Source organism: Mobula birostris, chromosome 18 (assembly GCF_030028105.1).
Source record: "Mobula birostris isolate sMobBir1 chromosome 18, sMobBir1.hap1, whole genome shotgun sequence".
Lineage (NCBI taxonomy): Eukaryota > Metazoa > Chordata > Chondrichthyes > Myliobatiformes > Myliobatidae > Mobula > Mobula birostris.
In genome coordinates this window covers 49278490-49298759 of record NC_092387.1, presented here as the reverse complement: position 1 = coordinate 49298759, position 20270 = coordinate 49278490, and the positions used below count along the sequence as shown (strand labels likewise).

Sequence of the window (20270 nt, the reverse complement as noted above, 5' to 3'; positions counted from 1 at the left end):
ATAAAGATCTTGGTCCCTTGGGGAAAGTAACGAATAAGTATACTAAATTTATTTTGAATCCCATGGAGCATGTGGGAACCTTCCAATACCCAGGCGGTTCTTCTTTTTTTTCTTTCTTTTCTTTTTTAGGTAGGACTATATATGGGGGGGGGGGAGGGTTAAGGGGAGGAGGGAGGGTAGATATTATCTTTCCATGTATTCATTTTGAAAACTTAATAAAAATTATATTAAAAAAAAGTAAGTTAAACTATAAGAAAAATAACAATTGCACACCCCAGTCCAACACCTCCAACTTCCACTTTCTGTTGGGGTCAAAGAGCTTAAGGGTCTTAAGCCATACCAATAACATTAGGAACAGAACCTACATTCAGTGGCCAATTTATTAGGTACACCTTCTCATTAATGCAGTTAATCATGTGACAGGAACTAACTGCATAAAAGCATGCAGATATGGCCAAAAGATTCAGTTGTCGTTCAAACCAAACATCTGAATGGGGGAAGAAATGTGATCTAAGTGACTTTGATTGTGGAATGATTGTTGGTACCAGACAGGGTGGTCCAAGAATCTCAGAATTGCTGACATCCAGTGAGCAGCAGTTCTGTGGGTGAAATGGCTTGCTAATAAGAGAGGTCAAAGGAGAATAGCTAGACTGGTTCAAGCTGACAGGAAGGTGAAAATAACTCAAAAAACCATGGTAGTGTGCTAAATAATGTACTGGTTGGGCACAGGAGTACATTCAGCCAGACACTCATTCCACCGAGATGCAACACTAAGCGTCATAGGAAGTCATTCCTGCCTGTGGCCATCAAACTTTACAACTCCTCCTTTGGAGGGTCAGACACCCTGAGCCAATAGGCTGGTCCTGGACTTATTTCCTGGCATAATTTACATATTACTATTTAACTATTTATGGTTTTATTACTACTTATTATTTATGGTGCAACTGTAACGAAAACCAATTTCCCCTGGGATCAATGAAGTATGACTATGACTATGACTATGACTAAAGAGCATCTCTGAATGCACAGCACGTTGAACCTTGAGGTTCACGGGCTCCAGAAGCAGAAGACCACGAACATACGCTCAGTGGGCACTTTATTAGGTAGAGGAGGTACTTAATAAGGTGGCTTCTGAGTGTATGTGCTTAATTCTTAACGCCTCATTGTGGTTCGGCTACTCCCAACAGCTTCATTTTGCACCACCCTGTACAAACCCAGTGCCGAGAAAACAGCTAACGAGGTGTGCACTGGTGTTGGTAACCTTATCAGTTTCCATTCGGTAGCTTCTCGGAATGGAATCAATATTCACCAGTCCTCGATGATAGGCAGAAACAGTGAACTATTCTGGACATGATGCGATCAGCGGCCATTGCTCCAGAACTAGAGCAAAGGAACTCATACAATCTAACTGATGAATAAAATCAGCCAGTACAAATGAAATATATCTGATAATCATTAACAGGGATAAGGCTAATACAATCAGACATCATCAAGGTACAATAGGTATAATTATAATACACCTAGGATTATAAACTATTGTAGGTATTTAAAAGAATCTCTCTTCTCAAATATATTTGGATGACTTAATATTTGCAATGCAGTGATTTATTTAGTAATAAATATTTTACCAAAGATTAGCAGTGAAGTTTATGTGAATGGGATTAGAGAAGAAGGAAGTCACAGCAGCAGGACAATTGATGGTAAGGTTAAGGGCAAGAAAGGTGTTTGAGCGAGTAATATGGATGGGAAGGAAGCAAGCATCAGGCCAATAAACTTGGGAGGACTGAAGGGCTGAAGTGTGTTTATTTCCATGCTAGGAGGATTATGGGTAAAGAGGACAAACCTGGAGCCTGGATCAATACATAGAATTATGATGTTGCCATTACAGAGTCTTGGTTGTGTGAGGGACGGGGCTGGCAGCCTGGTATTCCTGGATTTCATTATTTTAGACATAATAGAGAAGGGGGTAAAAGAGGTGGAGGGCTTGCACAACTGATAAAGGAAAATGTCACAGTGGTACTCAGAGAAGACACACTAAATGGCTCTTCCACACAGGGAATTTGCGAGGAACTCCAAAATAAGAAAGGTGCAATTATGCTGATTGGATTACATTGTCCCCCTATAGCCACCGAGAATGGGGAAACAAAAATGTACAGATATTATGGAAAGGTGCAGAAACAATAGTAATGTCATACTGGGGGACTTAAACTTCCCCAGTACAAATGTAATTTAATAGCAGAGACAAAGATAGGGTAGGATTTCTTCATTGCATCCAAGAGAAATTCTTGAAATAATTTCTGGAGCGGCAACTAGAGGAGAAAACACACTGGTAAACACAAAATAATCTGCAGATGCTGGGGTCAAAGCAACACTCACAACACGCTGGAGGAACTCAGCAGGTCGGGCAGCATCCGTGGAAATGATCAGTCAACGTTTTGGGCCGGAACCCTTCGTCAGGACTGAAGAGGGAAGGGGCAGAGGCCCTATAAAGAAGGTGGGGGGAGGGTGGGAAGGCGAAGGCTGGTAGCTTCCAGGTGAAAAACCAGTAAGGGGAAAGATAAAGGGGTGGGGGAGGGGAGGCAAGGAGGTGATAGACAGGAAAGGTGAAGAAGGAATAGGGGAAAACACAATGGGTAGTAGAAGGAGGCAGAACAATGAGGGAGGTGATAGGCAGCTGGGAGAGGGGACAGAGTGAAACAGGGATAGGGGAAGGGAGGGGGAGGGAATTACCGGAAGTTGGAGAATTCTATATTCATACCAAGGGGCTGGAGACTACCTAGATGGTATATGAGGTGTTGCTCCTCCACCCTGAGTTTAGCCTCATCGTGGCAGTAGAGGAGGCCATGTATGGACATATCTGAATGGGAATGGGAAGCAGAGTTGAAGTGGGTGACTACCAGGAGATCTTGTCTGTTATGTCTGTTAAAACACACTGGAACTGGTTTTGGGGAATGAACCAAGCTAGGAGACAGAACTGATAGTGGATGAACATTTTGGAAATAGTGACCACAACTCATGATGTTTTAAGATCCTTATGAGTACTTTATACTTTATTGTCACCAAACAATTGGTACTAGAACGTACAATCATCACAGCGATATTTGATTCTGCGCTTCACATTCCCTGGATTACAAATATTAAATATTATAAATATTAAAAATAGTTAAAATTAGTAAATATTAAAAATTTAAATTATAAATCATAAATAGAAAATAGAAAAATGGGAAGTAAGGTAGTGCAAAAAAACCAAGAAGCAGGTCCGGATATTTGGAGGGTACGGCCCAGATCCGGGTCAGGATCTGTTCAGCAGTCTTATCACAGTTGGAAAGAAGCTGTTCCCAAATCTGGCCGTGCAAGTCTTCAAGCTCCTGAACCTTCTCCTGGAGGGAAGAGGGACGAAAAGTTTGTTGGCTGGGTGGGTCATGTCCTTGATTATCCTGGCAGCACTGCTCCAACAGCGCGCGGTGTAAAGTGAGTCCACGGACGGAAGATTGGTTTGGGTGATGTGCTGCGCTGTGTTCACGATCTTCTGCAGCTTCTTTCGTTCTTGGACAGGACAACTTCCATACCAGGTTGTGATGCACCCTAGAAGAATGCTTTCTATGGTGCATCTATAAAAATTAGTGAGGGTTTTAGGGGACAGGCCAAATTTCTTTAGTTTTCTCAGGAAGTAAAGGCACTGGTGGGCCTTCTTGGCAGTGAACTCTGCTTGGTTGGACCAAGTCAGGTCATTTTTGATATTGACCCCGAGGAACTTAAAGCCTTTGACCTGTTCCACTTGTGCACCACCAATGTAAATTGGGTCGTGCGGTCCGCTACTCCTTCTGAAGTCAGCAACCAATTCCTTCATCTTGCTGACGTTGAGGGATAGGTCATTGTCTTCGCACCATGCCACCAGGTTCTTAATTTCCTCTCTGTACTCAAACTCATCATTACCCGAGTAAGGATAAAATTCGATCTTGTGGGAAGGTACTAAATGGGGGAGGGAAAACTCTGACAAGATTAGACAAAGCCAAGGGATGTTGATTACAAGCAGCTGCTGTTGGACAAGTCTATGTCTGATATGTGGGATTTATTTAAAGACCAGCTGATCACTGTTCAGAATTAGCATGGTTCAATATGAATTAAGGACAAAGATGGTAAGCTCAGGGAATCTTGAGTGATTTGAGAGGTCCTAAGTTGAGTCAGGAAGGAAAAGGAAATGTACGTAAGGGTTAGAAAGCTGAAATCAAACTGAGCTATTGAAGGATATAAACATAGCATGAAAATGCTCAAGCAGGCAATTAGGAAGGTCAAAGGAGGCCATGATATGTTTTTGGCAGGTAGGATCAAGGAGAATCCCAAGGCATTTTATACTTAAATTAAGAAGAGAACAACTAAAGAGAGGGCAGATCCACATAAGGATAAAGAAGGCAATTTGTGCTTGGAGTAAGAGCAAGTGGCTGAGGTTCTAACTGAGTACTTTGTGTCCATATTTATTGAGGAGAAGGATTTGGATGATAGAGAACGCAGTGTGTAACATGCTAATGTGCTGTGTCATTTTGAGATTAAGTAGGAAGTAATGCTGGCACCTCTTTAAAGCATTAAGGTAGCTAACTGCCCAGGGCCATAACATATACCCGAGAATATTGAAAAAAGCAAGTGAGGAGATTGTGGTGACTTTGACAAAAGATCTTTGTGTCCTCACTAGCAACAGGGGAGGTCCCATAGGATTGGAGAGTAGCAAATGTGCCAGTGTTTAAGAAAGGAATTCGGGATAAACCAACTAAATATGGGCCAGTGACCCTCACAATGGCAGCAGGGAAGCTGTTGGAGAAGACACTGAGGGACAGGATTTATGTGCATTTGGGAAGATATGGTCTGCCTAGGAATCTGGGCCAACAATCGGGGGGGGGGGGGGTTCAAGCAGTGTTTTGACCCAAAATATTGACAATCCCACAGATGGGTCCCCTGTTGTTGTGACATACATCAATGATTTGGATGAAAATGTAGATGGGTGGATTAACAAGCCTGAGGTGACACCAAGAATGGGAGAGTTGTGGACAGTGTAAAGAACTTTCAAGGAGTACTGCAGGATATAGACCAATTGCAGGTATGGGCAGAGAAGTAGCAGAGTTTTATTCAGACAAGTGTGAACTGTTGTGCTTTGGGAGGTCAAATGAAAGATGAACATATACAGTTAATAGTAGAGCCCTCAACAGCACTGAGGCCCAGAGGAATCTTGGATCCAAGTCTAATTTATTGAAAGTAGCTATGCAAGTGGATGAGATGGTAAAGGTGGCATATGGCATGCTTGCCTTCACTGGCAGGATTGTTGAGTATGAGAGTAAGGAAGTCACACTGCAGCTTTAGAAAACCTTAGTCAGACCACACTTGAAATACTGCGTTATAGGAAGGATGTAGAGACTGCGGAAAGGATGTCGAAGAGGTTTACCAGGATGCTGCATGGATTAGAAGGTATGAGTGATAAGGAATGGTTGGAAGACTTAGGTACGTCTTCCAGAGCATCAGAAGCTGAAGGGAGTTCTGATACGGTATGTTTTAATTATGAGAGGCACAAATTGGATAGACAGTCAGAATCGTTTCTCCAGGGTAGAAATGTCAAACAACTGAGGGCATGCTTTCAATGTGAGGGCAGGGTTGGAGTAGGGTTTAAAGAATAAGGGGCAAGTGGTTCTTTTATGCAGAGAGTGGCGGGTTCCTGGAATAAGCTACTGGGGTAGTGGTGAAAGCAGGCAGTTTGGTGTTTAAACCTTTATTATTCAAATGAATATGAAGGAAATGGATGGATATTGGTAATACACAGGAGGAGGACGTTTAGTATAAATTGGCACAAAATTGTGGGCTATATGGCCTGTCCAGTGCTCTATGTCCTACAGAACAGACCCTTGCAACTGAGGTATATAAATGATTATTGCCAACATTAACAGGGCAATAGCACCATGAATTCTACTCTGAATCAGGCATTAACTGATTCAACAAAACACAAAGCAGTTGGTGAAATACTGTATATGTTAAAGTTAACTCCTTTCACTACTTCTACAGCCAGTGGGCATTACTGACTTTTCTTCCTGATGCACATGCATAACGAGGTTTGATTTTGGAAATGGAGTACTATTCTCTAAAAAGAATTTAAATGGCATCAGTTGCTGTAACTTCATGACATTGACCATGAGGATAAGCAGCTATTGCCTCCCTCAGGTGGTTCACTACATGTATCCGTCTCTCAATGCTACACAGGGCAGAAAGATTCCTCAAAAGGATTATTTCAAAGTGGAAGCTTTTCATGTGGATTGCCACTGAGTGTGATATAGTTTGCCCCAATGCCCAGAAAGAGGGTCATTGTTGACCAAAGATCTCCATATTTTGACCAGAAGACTCAAGAAACTTACAGAAGCTGGAATCTGGAATAGTACACGGGAGGATAAGAGGGCAGCGCGACGCAGCGTGCGCAACTCTCCGGTGAAATGATATCGTATCTGTTAAATAGGGGTCGTGGACAATTCTGATTTGATGGAAACAGACGTGAGAAGCAGAGGAACATCTGGAGAAATTTCTGAAATGCCTGGTTCGCTGCTGTTGTTACTGTGCGATCGAGAATCTCCAGAGGGTAGGCCCCAAAATCCCCGGCTTTGCCTGCTGCTGGCGACTGAGGCTGAGGTCGAAACGTTCGGATAGAGATGGTGCTCGGTACTCGGTGTCAGAGGGCTGATCGGAGGCTCGAAGTTTTCGGACGACTTAGAGTCGGACTGTGGTCGGGCATGGCAGGGAGAATTTTCTCCCTTCTCCCGTCTGCGTGAGACGAGGGTCTTTCGAGAAACTTTGAACAATTTTACTGTGACATGGACTGTTCTTCATCAAGTTATGGTATTGTTGCACTGTTGTAACTATATGTTATAATTATATGGTTTTGTTAGTTTTTCAGTCTTGGTCTGTCCTGTGTTTTTGTGATATCATACCGGAGGAATATTGTATCATTTCTTAATGCATGCATTACTAAATGACAATAAAAGGGGACTGCGTGTCCTCATAATCTATAATCTATATAACAATCTACTCAGGAGTCAAGCAGTGCTTTGACTCAAAACATTGAAAATCCCACAGATGCTGTTCAACCAAGTTCTTCTAGCAGAACAACAGGAATTCTGCAGATGCTGGAAATTCAAGCAATACACATCAAAGTTGCTGGTGAACGCAGTGGGCCAGGCAGCATCTCTAGGAAGAGATACAGTTGACGTTTCAGGCCGAGACCCTTCGTCAGGACTAACTGAAGGAAGAGTTAGTAAGAGATTTGAAAGTGGGAGGGGGAGGGGGAGGGGGAGGGGGAGGGGGAGATCCAAAATGATAGGAGAAGACAGGAGGGGGAGAGATGGAGCCAGGAGCCGGACAGGTGTTTGGCAAAGGGAATATGAGAGGATCATGGGACAGGAGGCCCGGGGAGAAAGACAAGGGGGGGGGAACCCAGAGGATGGGCAAGGGGTATAGTCAGAGGGAGAAAAAGGAGAGTGAGAGAAAGAATGTGTGTATAAAAATAAATAACGGATGGGATACGAGGGGGAGGTGGGGCATTAGCAGAAGTTAGAGAAGTCAATGTTGATGCCATCAGGTTGGAGGCTACCCAGACGGAATATAAGGTGTTGTTCCTCCAACCTGAGTGTGGCTTCATCTTTACAGTAGAGGAGGCCGTGGATAGACATGTCAGAATGGGAATAGGATGTGGAATTAAAATGTGTGGCCACTGGGAGATCCTGCTCTCTCTGGCGGACAGAGCGTAGGTGTTCAGCAAAGCAGTCTCCCAGTCTGCGTCGGGTCTCGCCAATATATAGGAGGCCACATCGGGAGCACCGGACGCAGTATATCACCCCAGCCGACTCACAGGTGAAGTGTCGCCTATGGGGAAGGAGGGAGGTATTTCCGACACCTCCCTCCCCTTTCTAGATCTTTCTGTCTCTATCTCTGGAGACAGCCTATCTACTGATGCCTACTATAAGCCTACTGACTCTCACAGCTATCTGGACTATTCCTCTTCTCACCCTGTCTCTTGCAAAAATGCCATCCCCTTCTCGCAATTCCTCCGTCTCCGCCGCATCTGCTCTCAGGATGAGGCTTTTCATTCCAGGACGAGGGAGATGTCCTCCGTTTTTAAAGAAAGGGGCTTCCCTTCCTCCACCATCAACTCTGCTCTCAAACGCATCTCCCCCATTTCACGCACATCTGCTCACTCCATCCTCCCCCCACCCCACTAGGAATAGGGTTCCCCTGGTCCTCACCTACCACCCCACCAGCCTCCGGGTCCAACATATTATTCTCCGTAACTTCCACCACCTCCAATGGGATCCCACCACTAAGCACATCTTTCCCTCCCCCCCCCCCACTTTCCGCAGGGATCGCTCCCTTGTCCATTCATCCCCCCCATCCCTCCCCACTGTTCTCCCTCCTGGCACTTATCCTTGTAAGCGGAACAAGTGCTACACATGCCCTTACACTTCCTCCCTCACTACCATTCACGGCCCCAGACAGTCCTTCCAGGTGAGGCGACACTGCACCAGTGAGTCGGCTGGGGTGACATACTGCGTCCGGTGCTCCCGATGTGGCCTTCTATATATTGGCGAGACCTGACGCAGACTGAGAGATCGTTTCACTGACACCTACGCTCTGTCCGCTAGAGCAAGCAGGATCTCCCAGTGGCCACACATTTTAATTCCACATCCCATTCCCATTCTGACATGTTTATCCACGGCTTCCTCTACTGTAAAGATGAAACCACACTCAGGTTGGAGGAGCAACACCTTATATTCTGTCTGGGTAGCCTCCAACCTGACGGCATGAACATTGACTTCTCTAACTTCCGCTAATGCCCCACCTCCCCCTCGTAGCCCATCCGTTATTTATTTTTATACACACATTCTTTCTCTCTCTCTCCTTTTTCTCCCTCTGTCCCTCTGACTATACCCCTTGCCCATCCTCTGGGTTTCCCCCCACCTTGTCTTTCTCCTTGGGCCTCCTGTCCCATGATCCTCTCATATCCCTTTTGCCAATCACCTGTCCAGCTCTTGGCTCCATCCTTCCCCCTCCTGTCTTCTCCTATCATTTTGGATCTCCCCCTCCCCCTCCCACTTTCAAATCTCTTACTAACTCTTCCTTCAGTCAGTCCTGACGAAGGGTCTCGGCCTGAAACGTCGACTGTACCTCTTCCTAGAGATGCTGCCTGGCCTGCTGTGTTCACCAGCAACTTTGATGTGTGTTGCTCTTCTAGCAGAATATTTGTTGCTCCATATTAACCACTGTTGCTGGACAGGAGGATGATAGGTCTCAGTTCAATGCCCTACTCAGCTAACTGTGAGTCCAGCAAGAACACTGGCTATTGCAGTGATGCCTGCCAACAGGGAGCTGCTCCCAAATCCAGCACATATCCAAAAACGGAAAAACCTGAAAGGGCATTTAATAGAGAGATGCTCTTCTTCCACACATCTCAGTACTTTTAATCCTTGTGAGTCAAGAGATATCCTAACAGAAAGAAAGGTTATATCAAGCAATTGATCTTTATAGTGAAACTGGCACAGGTTTTATATTACAACCATGACAATCATTTAACTCTGTGAATAGATCTAATCTCCTGACTGATACGTCAACCCATTTAATGGCTTCATTTTCTGTACATGAACTGATACTATTTGTTACACACATCTCTATTCATGGAATTTCTTTCTTTCAGTGATCCCCTCAGTCTATGTCCTCTTCCCAGCATTGCCCAAACCCTGTCCCTCCAATTCCTTCCTTCTCTCTTCTACTCTGTCATTCAGTCACCCCTTTATTTCCTGGCATAACTGACTTCCCCATTCTTCCCTCTGCTCCTTGCTCTCCACTGCACCTTCTCTCCCCACACCCACTCCTTTTCAGTCTCTCCAAATTCTCCACTCCTGAGAACACCTTTGTGACCACATTGTAACTTTAAAATGCTATCTTTTAGCTGAAGCCGTCAAAACTCCTTAGGTGTACAAAAATGCTCCCATCAAACTTTGCACCCACATCTGATGTCCTGGTCAACTTTCAACGCTCAATCAAAGCAACTGAAGAGATCGTCCAGACATTATCAAGTTACTGTTGGTGGGATTTGCTGTGCTCAACTAGCCACACTTTCTATAACAGAAAAGTCTCTCAAACTGGCTGAGTCTTTCTGAATGAGGCATGTCTTTGTCAACACCTGATATAGATGGTAGTGCAAATCAAGATCCATCCCAAAGCACTGGAATCCAGAGACTATTTAAATGGATAATGCTGTAGTGTGTTTAATGCACAGTGGTTTGTATTGGACATAGCATCTTTTGAGAATTATGTCTCAGTGACATCTCCGAGTGCATCAACAATGACAAAAACACTAGCAGCAAAAGTGGTAATGAGACCACTGTTGCTACAATGGACAATTTTACCAACTACTGAACTGAACCTGTTTCACAGAATGGCTAAATGGAACAATGAAGTGGTCAGGTTTATGCAAGGGATCAAACTACAATATAGCTTCTCCCAATGCCTTGAATATGTGAACTGATCATAGAACATAGAACTGAACACAGAACATAGGACATAGCTCTTCAGCCCATGATGTTGTGTCAATCTTTTAACCTACTCCATGATCAATATAATGCTTCCCTCCTATTTAGCCTATAATCCTCCATTTTTCTTTCATCCATGCGTCGATCTAAGAGTCCCTTGTGTCCCTGAAGTATCTGCCTCTACCACCACTCCTGGCAGTGCGTTCCGAACACTTACCTCTGACATTTCCCTGAAATCTTTTCCTCCATTCACCATAAATGAATGTCCACTGGCATTTCCCATTGCCAGCCTGGGAAACACGAGCTGGCTCTCCACTCAATCTATGTCTCTTATCATCTGGTCCGATCACTGGCAAATTGCAAGTTACAAAAACCAGAGAACACATACCACCAGGCCTAAGGACAGCTTCAAGCTCACTGTCGCAAGACTATCGAATGGTTCCCTATGATGGTAAAATGGACGACCTCATAATCTACTTTGTTATGATCTTGCACTTTATTGTTTCCTTGCACTGCACTTTTTCAGTAGCTTTTACACTGAATTCTGCATTGTTATTATTTTACCATATTCTAGCATTAGTAGTCTACTGTGTAATGATTTGATCTGTATGAACGGTGTGAAAGAGAAGTTTTAACTGTATATGTGACAATAATAAACCAATACTGATATCGAGTTGTAAATAAATATGAAAAATGGCGAATTAAGATGTGAGTGCATACAGCAACTTCAACTATGTTGCTTTCCACTGCCAGCTCAGTGTTGGAGCTAGTAGAACCGCTGTTTCACACCAGTGACCCAGGTTCAACACTGGCTGGAGCCTGTCTGTATATGTTCTCCCCGTGTGGGTTTCCTCCGGGTCTCCGGTTTCCTCTCACATTCCAAAGGCATGCAGGTTGATAGGTCAATTGGTCATTGTAACCGTCCCTAGGTGTGGCAGTATCGAAGAAGAGTCGATGGGAATGTAGGGAAGATGAAATTATGGTATTAGTGTAAAGGCCAATTTATACGTCTGCGTCAAATCGACGCTGTAGGTATGGTGTAGCCGTGTACCCTACGCCATACCCTACACCATAGCTTGACGCTCACCTCCCCAAAAATGTAACTATGCGTCGCGGCGACGCAGACCGCAACAACTGTGATTGGTCCACTTGGTAGCACCGCATTTCCTCCTACGCTGCAATAGCTTCCCATTGGGCGACTGAAGGGCAGGGAAGGAACTCTGGCTGCAATGCTTTCCATAAAGCTTTACAGACCTCCGAAATTATGGAGGACCCTGTGTTTGCCACCAGTTTGTAGCTAGCTGCTACAGCCTGTTGACTTCCACCTGAAGCTAAAACTCAAATGGTGATTGCCAGTCTCTGAGTATACTGTGTGTACACTGATGCGAAATAAATGGTTGGAGACGATGAACCAAGTCGTTAAATCTACCTGCCGACATCCGAAAATATTTGAAATGCATTTCCTTGTCCATGTCTCTCAGTGGCTGGACAAGCACAGAAAATTCACCCTCCTTCAGTTTCAGTCGCCATTGTTTGAAGTTTGAGTTTCTTCGTGTTGAGTTTCAACACGAAGAAACTCAACACAGTGGCATAGAAACCCCACCGCCAAACTAGCGTTTTGGCGGTGAATTGCAGAACGACGCAGACACACCAACGCACAAGTATAAATGCTCACAACAGCATAGGCCACTTGCGTAGGCTACTACGCAGAAGTATAAATCACCCTTAAATGGATGCTTGATGGCTGGCACGGACTCACTGGACCCGAGTGCCTGTTTCCCTGCTTTATAACTATATGACCATTTGCTTTATTTTGTGGTCTTGCGTTTTTCATCATTCGCTAGTGGTAGCAGGTTTGTGAGGGAGGGATTCGGGGTTCAGAAGAGGAGGGTGGAAGATACTGCTGCCATGTGTCTGAGCCATGGAAAATGTATACGAAGTGCCACCATCAAAGCCGCTCCACTGCAGGGAGGGATGAGGCACTGTCCTATCACGCGCCTTGCGGACATGCCGGCATGGAGCAGTGTTGCAAGCATAACAGAGCCATTGCAATGAGTGCACTTACTCGGACTCGGACTACTGGCACTGGAGTTGCCTCATTCTCTCGGACTGTTCCCAGATACGCCTCCTTCTGGAAGGTGGGGATGTTGTCGTTGACATCCAGCACGTTAATGCGCACGCGGCCGGTGGTCTCCTCCCCGCCCCCATCTTTGGCTATGAGAGTTAAGGTATACCGCCGCGTCGTCTCAAAGTCCAGGCTCCCAATCAGCGTTATTTTGCCCGTATCCTTGTCAATTGCAAACCTGCCAGGAAGCAAAGAGAGTTTTACTGCAGCAGGGTATAAAATGAAGAAACAAGACACAAAGTGCTGTCACAAGAAAATGGTGAAAAAGGTGTTCAGCATGCATGTCTTCATTGGGGAACTGAATACAGGAGTTGGGATGTCATGTTACAACACACACAAAATGCTGGAGGAACTCAGCAGTTCAGGCGGCATCTATGGAGGGGAATAAACATCTGCAAAATTTCTGTGTACATGTAACAACAAAATGTATAACTCTATAAGGTAGCTAAAGCTGATTATACTACTACATTCCATTCACATTTACGTGCTCATGTAACATGGGTCTATCTATGTAATGCATCAAAGTAGAAATGCCCCACATATGTGGTGGAAAGATTGGACCAACTCACAATCTGCCAGCCCGCGATTTCCACATTGGCCTTATTGGCTACTTTGGAAACCACAAAATAAGGAATATTGTGGGAATTATGTCAAAGGATGTAGGATGTTCACCTACAGGGGCTATATCCATGGTGTATGACCTCTAGAGTGGGAACAAGTCATCTCAGATCCTGAGGCACTGTCAAAAAATGAGGAAAAACAATGGTAGCAGCTTGCAACTGTTACCACTCATTACAGTGCCAATGTACCACGCCCACAATACTTGGCAGAACACCCAGAAAGCAACAAACAGCAGCACAAACAAGCCCTGAGCCTCCCTCCCACCTAATATCCACTATGGAGGATATAGGCAGAGAAGATTAGGAGAAACCCTTCTCATTGAGAGAGGAGCCAAAAACCAGGGGACACAGAATGGTGATTGGCAAAAGAATGAAAAGCAACATGAGAATAAACTCTTGTACCCACTGAGTGGTTGGGGTCTGGCATGCAAGGTCAGGGGTAGTAATGGAAAGAGGCTTAACTGTAGCATTTTAGAGGGAGCTGTCCAAGTGTTTGAAGAGAAAGAACTGGCAGGGCTTTGGGAAGGAGGAAAGGGAATGGGACAAGATGAATTACCTTCTCAGTTCTGAAGAAGGGTCTTGGCCCAAAACAATGACTGTTTGTTCATTTCCATAGATATTGCCTGACCCGCTGAGTTCCTCCGCATTTTCTGTATGTTGGTTTTACATGGAGCTGGTATAGGCTCTGTGGGCCAAATAACTTCCTACCTTTTGTGATACAGTGCAAAGTAAGCAAATAAAAAACCCTAGTGAATTTTAAGTGTGTTGTTTTGCTGGCCATTTAAAATAAATATATTAACATCAGTGTTCAAACAGAGGAGAAATGCATTTCATACAAATGCATGAAGAGTTAATGTCTTTCTCTAGCGCTAGGCTGCATATTCATAGAGAAAAAAAATGGGTGACAAAGAAATTCAACAGATTCTTTCTCATTGAAACATGATTGTTTTTTTACAAGGCTTGAAGGGGTGGAGTTGAAAGACTGTTTCATGTGCCCTGAGAGACCTGAACAAGGTTTCAGAGTCTCAGGTGAGGGGCTGGCCAGTTTAGAACTGACATGAACAGATACATTTTCCCTTAGAGACTTGCTAACCTTTGAAATTCTCAACCTCAGCAGTGTATAGATGCTCAGTAGCTGTCCCCATTCACCTGAGGTCAATGGATATCTGCACATGAAAGGAACCAAAGGATCAAAGGCTGTGCAGGAAGGTGAAATTAAAATAGAGAATTGGCCAATAATTGAATAATGAAACAACAGGGATCAAGAGCCGAATGGCCTCCTGACACTCTGATTTCTTAAAGATGCTCTGTCAAATGTCAAAGACATGCAGTAAGTAGACTGTTGAAGGAGCATTCCTTGAAAGAGATTTTAATTCTGCACACATAACGAGCCTCTGCATTCCCCAGTAATGGTAAGAATTGAGTGAAGAATGCCTCATATGGTTTGCTTGTCAATGTGCACAGAAGCCATTTGAAGTGCTATTATATGTTCAGTATATAATATTGTGAGTAAATCCTGTTCTGTTCCTTGGAGGGTTTGGATTGATAGATGTCCTGTACATAGCGCCTTCCATGTCCTTTCATGACATTCTAAAATGCTTTACAGCAAATAACGTGCTTTTGAAATGAATCACTGTTGTAATGAATGATGGAGGGATGTGAGCCTCTATTTAATAAAACATCAGGAGGCTGAAGACCCACTCTATGTTTTAGGAATAGCTTCTTCCCCTCGGCCATCAGGTTTCTGAATGGTCCATGAACACTACCTCACTTTTCCTCTTGTGCATTATTAATTTCATTGTAACGTAGTAATTTTATGTGTTGCATTGTACTGCTGCCACAAAACAACAAATTTCACTTCATTTATCAGTGATATAAAAACCTGATTCTGATTCTGAACCCATCAGCATTTCCTTCTGTTTTTTTCCCTACCTTGTGTATTTATCCAGCCTCAGTTTAAGTGAATTTGCCTCAACTACTCTTTTAGGTAATAGATTTCATATTTCTACTTACTTCCTGGGTGAAGGAGTTTCTTCAGAATTTATTCCTATCTTACACTGAAAGCTCTAGTCTGGAATCTGACTTTCAATGAGGGGAAAACTGATCTTGTTGACCACAGTGATCTTATCCAAACATTTCATTTAGATGCAGAACCCTCTCCTTAGAAACAGAGCTCTCTGTTACTTGTCCCAGTTGTTGAACCTCATAGTTCTGGGTTCATCCTCAATGTGTTTTTCATGCCTCTATGATTTATAATGTGCAGACTGCAGGTGCATTTTAACTTAAGTTCTTTGCAAGTCCAGGTTAACTTCACTGCTTTACTTGGCTAGCTGTCTAGAAAGGAACACCTGCGCTGGGTTTGCCTGCTTTATCGTCTCATTAACTTCAGTGCTACTTCCTAATCAGTAAGCCATGGCAGGTCAGCCTGAAGTTTATAAATAAGGCACGTGTATTAATAATCATGATTTGGTCACAACCAGAAATTAATATGTTTCAACCCATTCTTAAATCCGCGAAGGGAATGTCAGCAGAATGTAGATAAGCAGAATTCCTGTGCTTCACAGAGTAACAAAGCACAGAAACAGGTCCTTCGGCCCATCATCCTGGGATGATCCTGGTTTGAAAATTTATGGACTGTGGCATTTTTTGTTGGAGGCGATTGTGGAGGTTAATGTGCTGGGGGAAGAGTGGAGAATCATTCTGGTTAATAAGCTGAGATTCATGCTTTAAAAAAAAATAATGTTCCAGGTTAATTAATAACAAGGAAGTTTGCAGTGCATTCAGAGAAATTAGTTTATAAACTGCATTTCTGAGATTCAAAAAAAGACAGCCAATCATTAACTACTGATTAATCTTTCTTATGATCAGACCACATTAATGACATTAAAATATAATTTACATATTTGCATTATGCAAATTGAAACACATGGGAAAATATGACAATGAAGCCAACGCAAAGAACGTTCTCAAGCCTGTCAAGCAGGAAATGGATGAGTTCCTTTCCATAAATATTAATTGCCACCAAACCAATACTGAAGCAAATAAAACAAAGAAGAGGAAAAATTATGAATTTGTAATAACCTATGATAATTGTCTCAAGTGCTATTAACTAAATCCTTGGCATTCTATGAAAACCATCCTTTATCTCAGTCACATATTAACTATTTTTTAATATCAACTTAATCCCTTAGCCTATTCCAATAAGCGGTCTGAATTGCCCTTATTGTACACCATACTTAACAGTGAAATAAATACAAGAAAACGAGGTGGTTGGTGGCATTTAATGGGAAATAGCTCTGTCCACTGCCTCGTAAGATGTCGTAAAAACAAAGCTTGTGCAGTTTATGACCGTCAGAATCTACAGAATTGAGTTAATCCCTCAAACTCTCTGCTAGGCTCCTTTCATAGTCAGATTAAAACACTATTTTGATCTTTAACTGTTACATGGGAGGATACCAATTAAAATGGAATTCACATGAGAAGTAGATCAAAAGAATGGATAATAAAAACAGTAAAGTGAGTAAAATGGGCTGTAAATATTCGTATGAATGTTTTTGATATCTTAAACCAACACTAATACCATTATTTTTCCAATGAAATTTTAAATGGAGGTCGTTTCATTTCTCCCAGGTGGATATAAAAGATCCAAATGGTTAATTAGGAAGAGCAAGGGCAAGAGCTGGCAGGTAGGTGGATAGGTGGATCCAGGTGAGGGGGTTGGGGCTGATGGGTATACAGAGGAGAGGATAGTTGGAATAGCAGTAGAAGCTGGGAGGTGCTAGATGGAAGTGACAAAGGACTGAAGAAGATGGAATCTAATCTGACAGGAGAGGAAGGTGGAGCATGGAATCAAGGGTGGCAAGTTGGTAGGTGGGGATGTAATGTCCCGTGTTACCCCATCCTTTCCCTTACCTCTTTATACTGTGTAGCGACTACTTGAAAACAAACCAAAGGTCGTTGAGAGGCTAAGTGAGGGAGTAGCACACTGTACAAAGTGCTTTCAACTAACCAAATTCCAAGTCAAAAAAGTATGTTCAATCCTTTATTAGAAACCAACAATAAAATCATTCGATTCTTCCATTACAGCAACACACACAAAATGCTGGAGGAACTCAGCAGACCAGACAGCATCTATGGAAAGGAGTACAGTCGACATTTCAGGCTGAGATCCTTCAGCAGGTTTGGAGAAAAAAAGATGAAGAGTCAGTTAGAAGGTGAGGGGAGGAGAGGGAGAAACACAAGATGATAGGTGAAACTGGGAAGGGGAAGGGGTGAATTAAAGAGCTGGGAGAAGTTGATTGGTGAAAGAGATACAGGGCTGGAGAACGGGAAAGCTTATAGGAGAGGGCAGAAGGCCATGGAAGAAAGAAAAGGGGGAGGAGCAACAGAGGGACATGATGGGCAGGTAGGGAGTTAAGGTGAGAGAGGGAAATGGAAATGGGGAATGGTGAAAGGGGTGAGGCATTACCAGACATTCGAGAAATCAGTGTTCGGGCTTTCAGGTTGAAGGCCACCCAGATGGGACATAAGGTATTGCTCCTATGACCTGAGAGTGGCCTCATCGTGACAGTAGGGGAGGCCATGGACTGACATGTCGGAATGGGAATGGGAAGTGGAATTAAAATGGGTGGCCACTGGGAGATCCTGCATTTTCTGCTGGATAGAGCGTAAGTGCTTGGTGAAGCAGTCTCCCAATCTACATTGGGTCTCGCTGATATACAGGAGGCCACACCAGGAGCACAGGATACAGGAGATGACCCCAACATAGGTGAAGTGTTGCTTCACCTGGAAGGACTCTTACATAATCCATGTAAAACAAAATGAGCGTAACTGGATCAAATTGAAACAGAGACGAGTGGTCAATGAAAAATACGCATTCCCTATTCAGCCAAACAGGTGAGCAGCTGACTATATTCATTTATTTTAACCACCACCCAATGCCACCCAAACCCATGTGACAAATTACCTGAAGCCAGAGTTTGAATGCACAGTACAGACAGACAATAAACAGATACATGGCTCCTACATCCTGGCTATCCCCCCTCTATCTTTCAGTCCATATGAACGGTTTCATCCCAAAACATCGACATCCCATGGATGATGCCCGACCTGCTGTGTTCCCCCAACTTTTTGCCTGTTGTATCCCTAACAATGGAGCACTCTAAGAACTGCATTGAAGCGTTCACCGAAATTATGGACTTGAACATCTGAAATGAGATTTTAACCCAGTGACTCCTGATGCTCCCTGCCGAACTTCATACGGTACTTGCACACTGTGGTGGGGTTACAAGTCCAAATGCAAAAATTCCATTGTCAGCATAGCATGCTCTCATAAACAGCAACATGATTTTGATGAGATAATCCGGTTTAAATGATTGATTGGATAAATACTGGCTGGGACTCCTGGGAGAATTTCCCTAATCTTATTTGATATCATTCTGCAGGAAGTAGCATGAGGCAGAAGATGGCACCTGCAATATTGTAGCTCTCCCTCAGTACTGCAGCAGATGGTCAGCCTAGATCTGCATGCTCCGATCTATGGAGTGGGCCAAAAAACCCAATGAGTCACGGTGTCAATGGTCAAATAACAATAATAAAACACTTGCCCCATTGAAGTGATAGGTTTACAAGGGCATCAAACATTTTGTGCTAAATGTTAGATGACGGCTGTAGAGCAAGATCAATGACATCACTTTACAGCAAAACATATTAAATGTTTGGGCAACAATCTAATGAAATTTGATGCGTGTGCAATATCTTCACAGTAAAATAAATTATCTTTCTGTTTCACAATGTGGTCTGGGCGAATGTGGATTTGAATTATATTGTTTTCTTCATTATTTCCACATTATATTATAATTGACGTGCTTTACCACATTATTGGACCCTATTCACAGTGAAGTGCAGAAGAAACTTGGAAGTACATCTGCACAATGCTAGACATGTATAAATGACTATACATATTAGAACTTGCAACACAAGATAGGAACAGTCCATTTTAATTCCATTTGCTGTGCATTTTTATGCTTTTGCTTCTCACATAATAAACATCTCATGTGTAAAGATATTCTCCAACTTCTTAAAAAAAAAATCTGGAAAATAAATGCCTGATCGTTCACAGATGCTCTGTGCATGAGCTTGCAACTCCATGTGTCAGGAATTAATCCTGGTGTCACAGAAAATATTTATCTCTACATAAACTCCTGATGTTGTTATTGTGATGCTATTTAAGGAACACAAGACAGCAAACAAACTGACTGTTAAACATTTCTAATACTGCAACTTCAGCTACACTTCAAAAGCACTTTATTGGCTTTGAACTGCCTTGGTCGATCCAGAAATGGTAATGAAAATGAGATTTTAATTCCAGCCTGCCTCCCTTTCATCTTTATGCATGCAGACAGTAAATCAAATTCCGGAACATTCTCAGTGATTCAGGAAGGTCCTGTATCTGTCTGGAAGGTCCACCTGCTGGTGAGTCAGTATCCTGGCAAAAACTACCACATGAAGACAAAGGAACACACCAGGCCACTCCATGAAAAAGTTATTGAAAAGCACAAGTCAGGAGATGGATACAAGAAAATTTCCAAGACACTTAATATCCCTTGGTGTACAGTTAAGTCAATCATAAAGAAATGGAAATGTAAAGCTGCATAGAGCAGGCTGTCGTTAAAAACTGAGTGACCTTGCAAGAAGCCAACAAGACACCTATGACAACTCTGGAGGAGTTACAAGCTTCAGAGGCTATGATGAGAGGGACTGCACACACAACTGTTGCCCGGGTGCTTCACCAGTCGCAGCTTTAGAGAGAGTGACAACAAGAAAGCCACTGTTGAAAAAAGTTCAAAGTTCAAATATACAATTTAATGTCAGAGAAATGTATATAATACACATCCTGAAATTCACATGAAATCTTGGCTAGAGTTTTCCAGAAGACATATGAAATCAGCTGGAAGAAGGTTCTATGGTCTG

The 20270-nt window shown here is 43.2% G+C and overlaps 1 protein-coding gene across 13 annotated transcripts in view; it reads right to left on the bottom strand.

Moving 5' to 3' along the window:
* cdh23 (cadherin-related 23) overlaps positions 1 to 20270 on the bottom strand; it is a 1156658-nt gene that overhangs the window by 511399 nt on the left and 624989 nt on the right. For all 13 annotated transcript variants that reach the window (XM_072282605.1, XM_072282606.1, XM_072282607.1 and 10 more), the window contains exon 15: positions 12619 to 12856. In XM_072282605.1, coding sequence (XP_072138706.1) covers positions 12619 to 12856 — 238 coding nt within the window. The remainder of the gene's footprint in view (positions 1 to 12618; positions 12857 to 20270) is intronic.